Genomic DNA, 16,313 nt, shown 5'->3' on the forward strand with positions numbered 1-16,313 from the left:
AGGGACATATGTGTGGCCATAAATGAATCCGATCCCTTGTGTTTGAAGACGTTACCATGCCACTTTAAATTAAAACACAATTGTGACGCGGCCTCCCTATTGGTTAGAGGGATAGAGAGGGTCCAACTTGGCCTAAGAGGGGGTGACTATAAAAAACTCCTAGCCCAGCGAGAGGCGGGCTGGATTTTACGTCTTAATATTATGACACCCCTTGGCCTTAAAGAATCCCTCAGTTTTTCTTCCTTTTTGTAGCCTGGTTCCCCTGGTAACCTTTTTTTAGTCATCACCATTGCTTTCTCTGGCCATCTAACATATTACTCATATGGCCTCCCCTGAATACTTATATTGGATCTGTTTTTATATTTTTACTAATTTGTTTTTAGTCTTCTGCTCCTGTGTGTTCTAGTGATTCTATATACACCCATTTCCTTCATGTTTCTATCTCTGGTGGCCTGATGGAAGATCTGGCACTTTCAAGATATTCTGATGACCAGCTGACCCTTCCTGCATTAATATATATATGTTTTGTAATATGAAGTTATATCCTGTTACATTCTCATATTGATTGTATTGCCTGATTTTGTGCTTGGCTCCAATTAACAGGTTTACGCTGCTAGTACGTTTTGAATTATATACCCTTACAGTAAGACAGGATGTTGAGAAGGCTGAACTTTTAAATTCCTATTTTGCATCTGTTTTCTCTCAGAAAGGAAATGTAACATCAACTGTTCTTCACTGTCCTATTAAGGGAGTAGAAGAATCCAGGATATCTATAAACAGAAAGATAGTGAGGAAACACTTAGCTAGCCTAAATGAATTCAAGTCTCCAGGTCCAGATGAATTACACCCCAGAGTACTGAAGGAGATAGCAGAAGAAATTTTTGAACCCCTCTCCATAATCTTTGAAAATTCTTGGAGAACAGGAGAAGTCCCAGAAGACTGGAGAAGAGCAAATGTTTTTCCTATCTTCAAAAAGGGGAAGAAGGTGGACCCAGGCAACTATAGGCCGGTGAGTCTGACTTCTATACCAGGAAAGATCTTTGAACAAATTATTAAACAACATGTATGTCAGTACCTGGATAAGAATGAAGTGATTAAACAGAGTCAGCATGGGTTTGTAACTAATAAGTCATGTCAGACTAACTTAATTTCCTTCTATGACGGAATCACTGATTGGGTGGATCAAGGAAATGCTGTAGATATAGTATATCTTGACTTCAGCAAAGCATTTGACAAAGTATCTCATACAATCCTTATTGAAAAAATGACTAAGTATGGAATGGACAAGGCAACTGTTAGGTGGATTCATAACTGGCTTAGTGATCGGACCCAAAGAGTGGTCGTAAGTGGCTGCACATCCAGTTGGAAGAATGTCTCAAGTGGGGTACCACAGGGCTCTGTCCTGGGCCCTGTATTGTTCAACATCTTTATCAACAATTTAGATGAAGGAATTGAGGGTAAACTGATTAAATTTGCTGATGACACAAAGCTAGGAGGGATAGCTAATACTAGAGAAGAGAGAGAGAGGATTCAAAAAGATATAAATAAACTGGAGAAGTGGGCAGCAACTAACAGAATGGTTTTTAACAGGGAAAAATGCAAAGTACTACATCTGGGCAATAAAAATGAAAAAAGCATATACAGAATGGGAGGAATAGGGCTAAGCAGCAGCACATGTGAAAAAGACTTGGGTATACTAATAGATCACAGACTGAATATGAGTCAACAGTGTGATGCAGCAGCAAAAAAGGCAAATGCAATTCTAGGATGCATTAACAGAAGCATACAGTCTAGATCACGTGAAGTCATTATTTCCCTCTACTCTTTGGTCAGACCTCATCTGGAATATTGTGTCCAGTTTTGGGCACCACATTTTAAAAAAGACATCAACAAACTGGAGCAAGTTCAGAAAAGAGCGAACAGAATGGTGACCGGTCTGCAAACCCTGTCTTATGAGGAAAGGTTGCAGGATTTGGGAATGTTTAGTTTGCAAAAGAGAAGACTGAGAGGAGACTTAATAGCTGTCTACAAATATCTAAAGGGCTGTCACATTGTAGAAGGATCAACTTTATTCTCATTTGCACAAGCAAAGACTAGAAGCAATGGGATGAAACTGAATGGGAGGAGACACAGATTAGATATTAGAAAAAACTTTTTGACAGTTAGAGTGATCAATGAGTGGAACAAGCTGCCACGAGAAGTGGTGAGTTCTCCTTCAATGGAAGTCTTCAAACAGAGGCTGGACAGACATCTGACTGGGATGATTTAGCGAATCTTGCTTTGAGCAGGGGGTTGGACCAGATGGCCCAGGAGGTCCCTTCCATCTCTACGATTCTATGATTCTATGAATTATATATAATATTTGTCCCTTCAGCAGCTGTGTGCATGCGGGCGAGTCTGGCCCCAGTGTGTCTGCAACTGAGCGGCGTCTGCCACCCTCTCTCGCGTGTGATCCAGGCCCCGGACTTTTTTCCTGCCCCCCCTGCTTCCGTGCGATGAGAGGGTGACGCCAGGATATATGTAGGACCTGGCGTCATCTCGGCGCATGCGCCGCTTCCATACGCTGCCATTGGTCTCTGTAAGCATGTGACCTGGTCACATGACCCATTACCAGCGATATGTGAAGGTCCTTGTGGCGTTTACTAACCATCCCCTTGAGAAAACTATTTGACGCTGGGTGAAATGCGCGTCGGGGGTCTCCTCTTGATCCTATTTGGTGTTCCTCACCGGGTCCTTACTGGTAAGTGCCGTCCTGTTCCCTTCCATTTCCACATGGGCCATATTTAGTGTTTTGGGCGGTTCACTGCCGAGACTTTGTATTTACTGGTGTGGCACACCAATGCTTTGGGGGTTTTATTGCTAGGGTTCGTACTTTGTGCTTTGTGTCGGCTTTCATACAGAGGCCAGTATTTGCCCCCATATTGATTTTGTACATATGCCCTGTCATTTTTTCACTTTATTCACTCATCTGGGGCATATCCATATACGCCTATTGAGTGTTGGCATATGCAACAGAAATGGACTTATTGTTTATGTAAAGGAGAACTTTACACTAGCCTGACAGCAGTGTGAAGTTATATGTTTGCTGTATTGTGGGAAGGGAAGCTCTCTTGTTGTTGTTAATTTTACTTTCGCTTTTGAGTGTATTATTACAGCAGCATGTGCTGTGTGCTTCTGAATTCTCTTATCTCATGTTTACCTATATGAAGTAAATACTGTTTACTCAAGATAACTTGCCCAGTGAAGTTCTCCTGTGTACCAGTGATCATTATCAGAAGATACACTCTGCTACAGGTTATGGGCCCAGAACAGAGACACCCAGAACACAGAATCCCAGAAGACAATTACAAGCAATAACCTCAGACACTGAGAAGCAGATAAGCTCTGTTAACAGAAGGAGATAAAACCCAGTGAACGGAGGCTGAAAATATCCAGATACAGAGGGAGAAAGGAATTTATGATCCCAGGAACTGGATGACCGCACACTGGAGATAATTACAGAGAATCACCACACACAGGATATGCAGGAACTCTCAAGAAGAAAGAAGAATATCTTCACTACATCTCTAAAACAAGTAAGGCTATATAAAAATGATGTGCAGCACTGAGCTGAAACTCACAGTAGCTAAGCTGAACAGTGAAAATTATCAGTTATGGAAATTCAAAGTACAGATGTTGTTATCTAAGGATCTAAGGACGATTTATGGGATGTAATCATTACAGATAGACCTGATGAAGATAATCAGACATGGGATAGAAAGAATAGAAAAGTGAGAGCCACCATTAGCTTATTAGTGGATGATGCTCAATTAATACACATAAGGAATGAAGAAACAGCGAAAGGAATGTGGGACGCAATAAGAAAATTACATGAAAGACCCAGTTTAAATCACAAGTTATTTCTATAAGAAAGCTTTACAGTATGAGATTGAATGCAAATAATGACACGAAGAAGCACATATTCTCAATGATGGAAGTAATATCACAGCTAAGGTCTATTGGTGAAGACATTAAGGAAAGTCATGTAGCAGCAATATTATTGTGCAGTTTACCAGATTCATATACAGCTTTAATAAATGCACTAGAGACAATACCTGGAAAAGACATCATATTAGAATTTGTGAAAACAAGACTAATAGATGAATATCAGAGAAGAAAAGAACAAAAAAATGATTCTTCTACAGAAAAGGACAGTGGAAACGCTCTTAAAGCTACAGAATTTAAATAACCCTATAATAAAGAGACAAGAGAATGTTTCAGATGTAAGAAAAAAGGTCATTTAAAGAAAGACTGTACCATATGGATAGCACACAAACAAAAATTACAACATAGCATACACAAAGTGAAAAACAATTTCCGATTCATGTGAGAATATTTGGAATGGCACATTTAAAGTAACAGACAAGAAATCATCACTTGGTTGGTTTATTGATTCAGGAGCAACGAGTCATATGACAAGTGAAAAGAATTTCTTCACTGATCTTGATTTAGATAAGAAAGAAGCTATTTATCTTGCAGATGGAAGCAAAATAACCGCAGAAGGTATAGGCCAAGGTATGCTAAACTACAAGTTCGGAAAAGATTCAAAGATACTTGTACAGAATGTGTTGTATGTTCCAAAATTGGAAGGCGGATTGTTATCTGTGAAGCATTTAACAGCCAATGGACTCACTGTAAAATTCAAAGACAATGAGTGTGCAATTCTAGCAGGAAACAAGGTGATACCCAATGTCAAGGCAGATGAACAATTATATCATCTTGCCACACCAAAGGAACAGATGAAGGTATGTACACATGATCACAAGAACTGTATTCACATGTGGCATAGACTTCTAGGACACAGACACCCTGACAGTATAAGGGAACTAGAAAGAAAAGAAGTGACAAAAGATCTAAAGATATCAGATTCCTCAATTACCATAAGATGTGAATGTTGTATAAAATCTAAAGCCACAAGAATATCTATTGCAAAAGAAAGTGAGTTGAAAAGCAAAAGACCACTTGATTTGGTGCATACTGACATATGTGGACCCATGAAAGTGACTACATCAGGAGGAAATAGATACATGGTGACTTTCATAGATGACTACTCAAGATACACAGTCACATACTTAACTAAGAACAAAAGTGAAGTTTTTGATAAACTTGTAGACTACGTAACAAGGTCGAGTAACAAATTTCAAAGGAAGTCAATTGTCATCAGAAGTGATAATGGAGGTGAATTTACAGGTCACAAAAAAGAAAACTACTTAAGACAAAATGGTATAGAACACCAGAAAACTGTTCCGTACACACCTGAACAAAATGGCGTAGCAGAAAGGAAAAACAGAACTCTGACAGAAATGATGAGATCTATGCTGACAGATTCCAAACTACCAGAGAAATATTGGGGTGAGGCAGCAATGACAGCTACATATCTACAGAACAGACTTTTTCCAAGAAAACTGAAGAAAACTCCATATGAACTGTGGCAAGGTATGAAACCAAGTGTCATTCATTTAAAAGTTTTTGGATGTAAAGTTTTTTATTCATTTCAACAGAAAAACATTCCAAACTTCAAAACAGATCCATGGTGGGAATATTTGTTGGATATAGTGAAAATTGCAAGGGATACAGAATCATAGATCCCAAAACTGAGAAAGTCACGGTGAGTAACAGTGTGACATTCATTGAGGATCTAAATGAAGACACTTTGATTTCACTGGAAACAAAAAATGAGAATAACAGCAGTGACATAGCTGGAGAAGTATTTGATGAGAAAGTAGTTGAAATTGATGAAGAACAGAATACTGAAAATCAAGAAATACAACAACAAACAGACACAGAACCAAGACGTTCAATGAGAGAAAACAAAGGTAAACCACCAAAACATCTCTCATACAAGACAAGCACAAGTAAAATTTATGAACCTACTTCTTGGGAAGATGTATCTAAACTCCCTAAAGAAGAAGCTAATAAATGGATAGAAGCAACAGAAACAGAAATGAAATCCATGCATGACTCAAATACATGGACACTGACAGATTTACCAGAAGGAAGAAAAGCCATAGGATGTAAATGGATTTTTAAAGTAAAATACCAAACAGATGGCACACCTGAATGATACCGAGCAAGACTCGTAGCTAAAGGGTATTCTCAAAAATATGGATAAGACTATGATGAGACATTTGCTCCAGTTGTCAAACATACTACAATAAGAGCTTTACTTACAGTTGCAGCAATGAAACAGATGGAACTGATACATCTGGATGTAAAGACTGCATTTTTGAATGGAGCTTTAACAGAAGACATTTACATGGAACAACCTCCAGGATTCAAAGATGAAAGAAACCCAAACAAAGTTTGCAAATTACAGAAAAGCATATATGGTTTAAAGCAAGCAGCTAAAGCGTGGAATGACAAAATCACGGAAGGGCTTACAAATGAAAATTTTCAAAGAAGCAAAGCTGATCCATGCTTGTACACAAAAAGGCAGATGAGTAGATGGATTTATGTACTCATATATGTAGACAACATTTTGATTTGTTATGAACAAGAAAGGGATAAAGAAAACATTCTAAAAATCCTGAAGCAACATTTCAAAATCAAAGACTTGGGAAATGTGAAACAGTACCTAGGAATACAAATAGAAAGAGAAGACGGAAGTTTCCTACTGAATCAAAATCACATGATTCAACACATAACATAAAAATTTGGATTGAAGGATGCAAAAACAGTAAAGTCTCGAATGGAAACTAATTATCTTAAAGAGATTGTCATGGTTTGGACAGGGTTCTTGCCCTGCATTCACAGGGTAAAGTGTACGTGGCCTCTTTCTGGATCTGGGAGGGGTATTTATACTCACTCTTTACCAGGGTTCTCTGTCAGCTATACTGTTGTTCTGGCTGTGTGTCTGACCCCATGGTGTGTGTGTATACTGCATTGCTTGCTTGCTTCCCGTGTATGACCCGGTCTGTCCCCTCACTCTGTACTCCACCTCTCGTTTTGGTACTATTGTCATCTCCGGTTCTGACCTCCTGGCTTGACTATTGTTACTCCGTTACAGTTTGTCCCTATTGTACCGTCTTTTGCCCGTTCTGGTCTTCTGATCTATTGCTACGTCCTGACTATCCGTTCTGTCTAACCCTTTGGTACTGTCCTACTTTCTCGTGCTTTGACCCCGGCTTGATCTGGTTTATGTCTCTGTCTATGCCCCTTGGTAACATTGTCCCAAAGTTACCCTTTTAGGAGTTTTCCTCAGCTCCTAGCTCTCTGGAGTTTAGACCACGCCCTCAGCAGTCACATGCTTCAGGTCCTGTGAGCCTGGAGCATGCATCATCACCACTGCTGCCCACTCCACAGGTATCTTTGTGCATAGTTTTTGTACTCAGGACACGCGCACTGGCTCAGTGAGCAAGTGCAGTGCCGTGTTTCTGACAGGGTTGAATAGTGAGAAAAATGTGTTACCAAATAATGAAGAGTACAGAACAGCAATAGGGAAACTACTGTATCTAGCGACTGTTACAAGGCCAGACATTGCAGTAGCAGTAGGAATCCTGAGTAGAAAGGTGTCAAAACCAAATAAAGCTGACAAGAATGCTGTGAAGAGAGTAATGCGTTATTTGAAAGGAACCAGCAACGTTAAGCTCAAACTACCCACAAGTGATAATTGCATTTTAACAGGATATGTTGATGCAGATTGGGCTGGAGATCCAACTGACAGAAGATCTACCAGTGGACATATTTTTTTCCTCTCAGGTGGACCAATAAGTTGGACAAGTAAGAAACAGTCAATTGTGACACTGTCTTCAACAGAAGCAGAATATATTGCCGCAGCACATGCAAGTCAAGAAGTTCTGTGGTTAAGACAATTGTTGACAGACTTAGGACAACCACAATTGGAACCGACAAAATTGAAAGAGGACTATCAAAGATGTCTTGTTCTTTCTCAGATGGAAAGAGTCAATCCAAGAACCAAGCATATTGATGTGAAGTATCATTTTTTGAGAGATCATCAGGAACAAGGAGTCTTGAAGTTAGAATACTGTCCTACTGAAGAAATGACAGCAGACATTTTCACAAAGGCGTTGAATGCTGATAAACACCAGAGACTAATAAAAAAATTGGGTTTGATTGAATAAGTCCTTACTGGCAAGAAAGGGTGTTGGCATATGCAACAGAAATGGACTTTTTGTTTATGTAAAGGAGGACTTTGCACTAGCCTGACAGCAGATGGCGATAGTGTGAAGTTATATGTTTGCTGTATTGTGGGGAGGGAAGCTCTCTTGTTGTTGTTACTTTTAATTTAGTTTTTGAGTGTATTATTCCAGCAGCATGGGCTGTGTGCTTCTGAATTCTCTTATCTCATGTTTACCCATATGAAGTAAATACTGTTTACTCAAGATAACTTGCCCAGTGAAGTTGTCATGTGTACCAATGAGCATTATCAGAAGATACACTCTGCTACATTGAGCACATTGTATTCGTGCTGACACTGAGCCAATAGACATTCCCCTTTTTTCCCCTTGTTGTCTCCTTTCCTTACTGGTATCTGTTACCATTTTTTGTACTGATTTCCTACTAATTTTACTCAATGTTATTGATATGGTAATAAACTTTTGCTTCTTTTTATGCTCTTTTGTCCTACTATTTTCATGTCTTACATGGAGCTTGAGCGTTTTTTTCTACTGTTTGTGTGCCAATAGGCACTGCTTGCCTCTGAATTTAACATGCTACCTGGTGTTGTTATCATCACCATCATCTGGACTTCGTTGCTTGACCTACGATATCCTGCTGGTCTCAGTTCCTGCCCACTCCTTGGTCATCCTTCCTCTGTGTTCTATTGCTCACATGTCTTTCCTTTCTCACTTGTGGGTGCCAATTGCCTTCCTGCCTTGCCATTCTGCCCTTTTATATTTGGTAACTACTTCACAGCTACCACCTGACCAGGTGCTCTCTTCAAATTCATTCCTCCAGGAACACTTCCTCCATCTTCTGATTCCACCTTACTCAGCTTGCTCAAAAGATGGCGACATTTGGCCACAGGTGCCGTGGAACTTTGATGAACTGTATCTTCAACTCTCTACCCTCTTACACAGGCAGAAGCCTTGACAGAGCCACTGATCAGCAGTAAAGCTCTATGTGAACATGGCCTTTCCATGGGCTTACTATTGGCGTAGTGGCGACTTTACATGCATTATATCTGTATACCTCTCAAAATCTAATATATTGTGCAATAAGTCATGCATACATTTAAAAGCAGAATCCTTAGTATTGGATTCAAACCTCAACTTCACGGTAGGATTACATGATGACAGGGTGTTATATCTTGTACTGGTAGAAAAACAGCATATAATCATTTTAGTAATAGTTGTGACAATGACATTTACTTCAGCTTCATTATCACACAATATAATTTCTTCTGCTGAAAGCAGGACATCATCACCTGTTGGCACTTTAAAATTACTCATGATCATTTTTTTTCCACTGGAAATATTGCAGGAGTTGAAAAGGTTACTGATTAACAGAGTTAAAAACAGGAAAAAATCTCTCCTTCAACTAAACTACTGGCAAAATAGTCTCCAGAATTAAACATTAAACATCTTTCAATGTAATATGTAAAGCAGGGCATATGCAACCTGAAGAAAGACTGTTGTGGAGAAGCTCAGTTCTGATACAGTAATAGTTAAAATGATCAGACCTATACATATGTTACACAACTACTCAAATGTGAAAAAAAATGTTTTTATTATTAATTCAACCAAACAATCAATGTTCAATAGGTTAAAAAAGTTCAAGGGAAAGGAAAAATATTTCACATGAAAAAATACACGTGTTGTGGGGGTGCTAAAATAGTATACAGAATAAATTAGACATGTGAATATAACATTTATGGCTTTATAGGAATTACTAAAGTGATCTGTACTATAGTGAATCAATCAGTAAATAAATAACTATATAGATATAAATATAATTATGTACCTACAATTACATATAACTAATTATTATAATGAAAGATTTAATCGATTATGGTAACAAATATAAAGTGACATGTGCTACACAGGAAGCCCAAAAATATTTGTATAACATACAAAGCATTACACTAAATAGAATAACATATAGAATAAACATAGCACAAGCAAGATGAACATATCCATAGATTAATTAAATATTGTCATTGTTAGTAAAGCATGGCAGTACGAACCCTACCACATATACTGTATATTGTTCCCATTGTGTGTTTTGCCTTATAGTTTTAACGATGGAACAGGTGTTTCTAAATCATTATATTTATATCTATATACCGTAGTTATTTATTGATCTGTGGATAGGTTGTTCTTGCCTATGCTATATTTCTTCCAGTTATCATTCTATTTAGAGTAACGCTCCATATGATATGATGACATTTTTGGGGCTTCCTCTGTAGCACGTCACTTTATATGTATTATCATAATTGATTAAATCTTCATAACAATTATGTTATGCTACATGATTATATTTATATCTATATAGTTATTTATTGATTCACTAAAGCACAGATAACTTTAGTCATTCCTATATAACCATATCCCCAAGTTATATTCACATTTCTAATTTAGTCTGTATACTATGTTAGTACCCCCACAATGTGTATTTTTTCTTGTAAAACATTTTCCCTTGAACTTTCTTAACTCTTGATTAGAGATGAGTGAATTTGTTCGGATTTGGTTCCGAATACGATCGGATTCGAATAATGTTTTTGCAATATTTGTCGAACATAGCCGAACGTCGTTAGAGTCATTGGTAGTAGAAATTACCGAATATGTTCGGAACTGAACATAAGACATACATTCAGCACGACTAGTGTTCAAATATGGCTCGAATATGTCAAAATCAGATTCGAGGACAAAACTGAACAAATTCACTCATCTCTACTCTTGATCATTGGTTGTTTGATCGAAATAATGATAAAAACATTTGATTAGTTTGTTTCATATGTACAGTGGGGAAAAAAGTATTTAGTCAGCCACCAATTGTGCAAGTTCTCCCACTTAAAAAGATGAGAGAGGCCTGTAATTGACATCATAGGTAGACCACAACTATGAGAGACAAAATGAGAAAACAAATCCAGAAAATCACCTTGTCTGATTTGGCAAGATTTATTTTGCAAATTATGGTGGAAAATAAGTATTTGGTCATCTAAAAACATGCAAGATTTCTGGCTCTCACAGACCTGTAACTTCTTCTGTAAGAGGCTCCTCTGTCCTCCACTCATTACCTGTAGTAATGGCACCTGTTTGAACTTGTTATCACTATAAAAGACACCTGTGCACAATCTCAAACAGTCACAATCCAAAATCCCCTAAGGTGAAGAGCAAAAGCTGTCAGAGGACACCAGAAACAAAATTGAAGTCCTGCACCAGGCTGGGAAGACTGAATCTGCAGTAGGCAAGCAGCTTGGTGTGATGAAATCAACTGTGGGAGCAATAATTAGAAAATGGAAGACATACAAGACCACTGATAATCTCCCTTGATCTGGAGCTCCATGCAAGATCTCACCCCATGGGGTCAAAATGATCACAAGACTGGTGACCAAAAATCCCAGAATCACAAGGGGGACCTAGTGAATGACCTGCATAGAGCTGGTACCACCATAACAAAGGCTACCATCACTAACACACTTCACCGCCAGGGACTCAGATCCTGCAGTGCAAGACATGTCCCCCTGCTTAAGCCAGTACATGTCCGGGCCCGTCTAAAATTTGCTAGAGAGCATTTGGATTATTCAGAAGAGTATTGGGAGAATGTCATATGGTCTGATGAAACCAAAGTAGAACTGTTTGGTAGAAACAAAACTCGTCATGTTTCGAGTAGACAGAATGCTGAGTTGCATCCGAAGAACACCATACCTACTGTGAAGCATGGAGGTGGCAACATCATGCTTTTGGGCTGTTTCTCTGCAAAGGAACCAGGATGACTGATCCATGTACATTAAAGAATGAATGGGGCCATGAATTGTGAGATTTTGAGTACAAAACGCCTTCCATCAGCAAGGACATTGAAGATGAAAGGTGGATGGGTCTTTCAGTATAATAATGATCCCAAGCACACCACCAGGGCAATGAAGGAGTGGCTTTGTAAAAACATATGAAGGTCCTGGAGTATCCTAGCCATTCTCCAGATGTCAACTCCATAGAAAACCTTTGGAGGGAGTTGAAAGTCCGTGTTGCCCAGCGAAAAGCCCAAAACATCACTGCTCTAGAAGAGATCTGCATGGAGGAATGGGCCAACATACCACCAACAGTGTGTGCCAACCTTGTGAAGACTTACAGAAAACGACTGACCTCTGTCATTGCCAACAAAGTATTTATAACAAAATATTGAGATGAACTTTTGTTAATGACCACATACTTATTTTCCACCATAATCAAAACTCACAAGCCTTAATATGAAATGCAACAATGATAAAAGTGTAGATTACACATGCCCTGATCTGCCATCTGGTGATGGACAGCCTTCATTGGATCAAACCATTGCTGCCTTTGGAGCACCTGGACTGATTTCCGCCAACCCATATGCTACTGCTGGGTTTCCTCCTGCCTTTGCAATCCCACAAGGTGTCCTTGGAACACTTACACCCCTTGCACTTCCAACAGCAGCTGCAGCAGAAGCCGCTAGCAGGCTTGGCATTCCTGGTCTAGGGATTCCTGGAAACTCTGTCCTGCTGGTTAGCAACCTCAGCCCAGAGAGCCTGACCAGATGAAAAAAATATTGTCAATAAAACGGGACCAGTGTCGTACCTTGTCCTTGTACCATGCCTCAACACGTCCGATTATCCACCACCCTCGGATCCTTCAAACGGAACCTGAAAACCCATCTTTTCAGGAAAGCTTACAGCCTGCAATAACCATTCTGCCGCCTCACCACCGTCCGAGCCGCCGCCTCAAAAGCACCAGAGCTGCTGCTCCCCCGACCTTCTGTCTCTTCCCCACTATTCCATAGAATGTAAGTCCGCAAGGACAGGGTCCTCTCCCCTCTGTACCAGTCTGCCATTGTAAATTTGTTTACTGTAAACGATATCTTTAACTTTGTATGTAACCCCCTTCTCATGTACATCCCCATGGAATTAATGGCGCTATATAAATAAATAATTATAATAATTTAAAAAAAAAAATCTTGCCAAATCAGACAAGGTGATTTTCTGGGTTTGTTTTCTCATTTTGACTCTCATAGTTGTGGTCTACCTATGATGTCAATTACAGGTCTCTCTCATCTTTTTAAGTGGGAGAACTTGCACAATTGTTGGCTGACTAAATACTGTTTTCACCCACTGTATATGTTTGTTAGTTCTTTCAGATACATAACTACCAAATCATTTTTTAAATGTTTACAGTCAAACTAAAGTGCAATAAGTCTAAAGCTGGAGTCACACATAGCGACTCACCAGCGATCCCGATAATGATATCAACGTGTCAGGATCGCTGGTGAGTCGCTATGTGATCGCTGGTGAGCTGTCACACAGACAGCTTCACCAGCGATCAGCACAGCGACGCCGAGCAAGCGGCGTCGCTATGTTCGTTAGTTACTAGCGCGCTGATGCAGGGAGCTGGTAACTAAAGTACACATCGGGTATCCAAGGGACGTGCATCACTTAGATACCCAATGTGTACGTTAGTTACCAGCTCCCTGCTAACTAACGTACACATCGGGTATCTAAGGGATGCACGTCCCTTGGATACCCGATGTGTACGTTAGTTAGCAGCAGATCGCTGGTCTCCCGTCTGTCACACGCAGCGATGCGTGCTGGCCAGCGGGAGACCAGCGACAAAAGAAATGTCCAGCGGTTTCCTACAGCGATCAGCGATACCAGCAGGGGGGCCAGTCGCTGATCGCTGTCACACATAGCGCTAGCGAGATCGCTATGTGTGACGGGGCCCTAATAAGCAGAAGGTACAATCTCAAAATAGTAAAAGTGGAGTAAGGATTCAAGCCTCTTGCACACGATTTATTATAGAAATGTCTCTGTACAGACTAATTGTATTGTTTTGTTTCTCATTTGCAGTTTAAAGACAAAAGAGGGATGCTAAAAATGTATTTGTAAATGGATGGCTGTAAAGGCTTTTTTTATGGAGTAGTAATAACAGCCATGCACCATTTGTTCCTGTTAGTTTTGGATCAAAAAGATCTCTCTAGAGCTGGGGATTTATTCTCCTTAGATGATTTTGAAATTGAAGACTGCCTGTCCGAAGCTCTGAATCGAATAAAAGTGATATCATCTTCTACGGTGAGTACAATCTTTACACTTACAGCATTATCCTAAGTCAGTTAGCTAACTAACCTTCTAATCTTATCATACAATGCTGGGAAATCTACAGTTTACCTAAAACTGTGCAAAGTAGTTACAACTTTTCAGCATCAAATGAGTTTCAAAGTAAGCACACATCTTTGTAAGGAATCTTGCACTTGCAAGAGCATTACCTTTAGTTTACAAATCTGTGGACTAGTTTTGGAGAACACCTTTGGGTGCATATGCAAAATATGTGCTGAGAACAAAGCGGACCTCCTCCAATAAGTGCAGCGTGGGCAGAGCAGGTGCCCAGGACCATGCAGACCTGAACTTGATAACTTCTCTAAAGGTAGAATATTTTTAAAATAAAGGTAAGAGTCTTTCTAGGTAAAGGTTCCCTACAAGAACCTATAGTTTTTTTATGGATTTGTGAGCTAACAGACATTTATGAATTTTTACTGGCCTCCAATTTTTCAGTGGTACTGTAAGTAATAGACAAAGTTTATGTTGGTGTGTAATAGGTTTTTTAGAGATACATTTTGCTTTAGAACTCCCTTTGACAATACGTACATTTGTTTGTCCTAACATTGTGCAGCAAGTTTCTGTTTGCAAAGAGAGTGTTTCTTTTGTGAAGTTGGAGGATACTGCTCTCACACTCCTTATTCAATGTAAATATAAGAGAATTCAATATTTGCTGAGACACAGACATGTTTGCTTTGAAGACGTAAACCTTTGTGTGCAAAGGCAATCCACCGCAACAGAACTAAGACTGGGTGTTAACTCTTGTGAACTCTATTGTTTGTATCCTGGTTTATGATTGTTCATACTGCCATGGAAACTCATCTCCATTTTCTATGAAAACTACTTGTGCCATGGAATATGTTTCGATTTTTACCACTAGAGGACAGCATTGAAACATGATATGAATATAATTTCATAGATTTGTGAATGAATGCTCTGTACTGTTATCAGAGACAGAGATCTCAACTTTTCAGTTTTAAACTTTTTTTTAGGGAATTTTTATTGATTTATTCTGTTGGCTGTTTCTCAGAAAATACATTTTTTACAATGAAGTAAGAAGGTAAGTGTTAGGCGTCAGGTTTCTGTGTCTGCTCTGCAGGAATCCAGAGCCTCACATCCTGCGGTCTCCTGCTGTCTATCTACTGCAAAGAAGATTACTTTGCAGCAGACCGCTCCAGAGACTAAGTTCCTCTGTGCTCCTACTGGGCATGCTCACGAGGCGATCTCCCATTGGAGATCGGGAGTCATGTGCCCAGGTCCTGCTCCAGATCTCATTGGTCCATCTCAGAGATCTTGAAGGTCCCGCACGGCTATAAAAAGCACGCATGACCGTTTGGCCATGCGCTAGAATTGACTTTTCAAGCTATTGTGTGAATGGTGGTGGATGTATGACTCTGGTGACTGACTCATTTGAAACCCCTTCCCTCTGATATTACGCATGTGGATAGGGAATTAGTGCAGCAGTCACTGCCAGTCAGTGGCAAGCCTTAGGCCACTGAGCATACCGCACCTCTACTCTAGCGTCCGACATTGCGCCTGCTTCCTAGCTTTGTCGACTAGCGGCCGTGCCCTACTCCGCGCTGCAGTTGCAGCCCTCCTTGGCATCCGCAGTAGCGACGCCGCACACACGGTAGGTCTAGATGGACGCAGCTCCTCTGCCTTGGGCCCTGCTCCTGTGACCAGATACTGTGTGTGCATTTCCCTGTGGTCTGTGACACTAACAGGCTCAGCGTTTTTGTATGTTTATGTTGCGGCGCCTCTGTGTGTTAACATAGCCCGCTTTGCGCACTGCGGGTGAAGTCTAACCCGTGCGCATTATACCGCCATATTGCTCGTCTGTCATTACCTAGCAGCGGTGTAACATCTACTGCATGGTGGACCCCGAGCAGCGAACGCACTTTATTATTTACTTTTATTTAGTGCGTTCCGCCGTTCCTAACAGTAAGAGATGGGTTCTAACCTCTGAGATCCCCCAAATCGCCAGAAAGTGGAACTCCTTTCATCATTCTGTATGTAACTGCGAGAGATAGCGGACAGCTATTAAGTT

At 40.0% G+C, this 16,313-nt stretch overlaps 1 protein-coding gene across 2 annotated transcripts in view; it reads left to right on the plus strand.

Annotated features, from left to right (window-relative positions):
- Positions 1–16,313, plus strand: part of VEPH1 (ventricular zone expressed PH domain containing 1) — a 915,267-nt gene that overhangs the window by 37,193 nt on the left and 861,761 nt on the right. For both annotated transcript variants that reach the window (XM_073578996.1, XM_073578995.1), the window contains exon 3: positions 14,021–14,242. In XM_073578996.1, coding sequence (XP_073435097.1) covers positions 14,060–14,242 — 183 coding nt within the window. In that variant the 5' untranslated portion in view covers positions 14,021–14,059. The remainder of the gene's footprint in view (positions 1–14,020; positions 14,243–16,313) is intronic.

Source organism: Dendrobates tinctorius, unplaced genomic scaffold (genome assembly GCF_039654945.1).
Source record: "Dendrobates tinctorius isolate UK_male_01 unplaced genomic scaffold, ASM3965494v1 ptg000060l, whole genome shotgun sequence".
Lineage (NCBI taxonomy): Eukaryota > Metazoa > Chordata > Amphibia > Anura > Dendrobatidae > Dendrobates > Dendrobates tinctorius.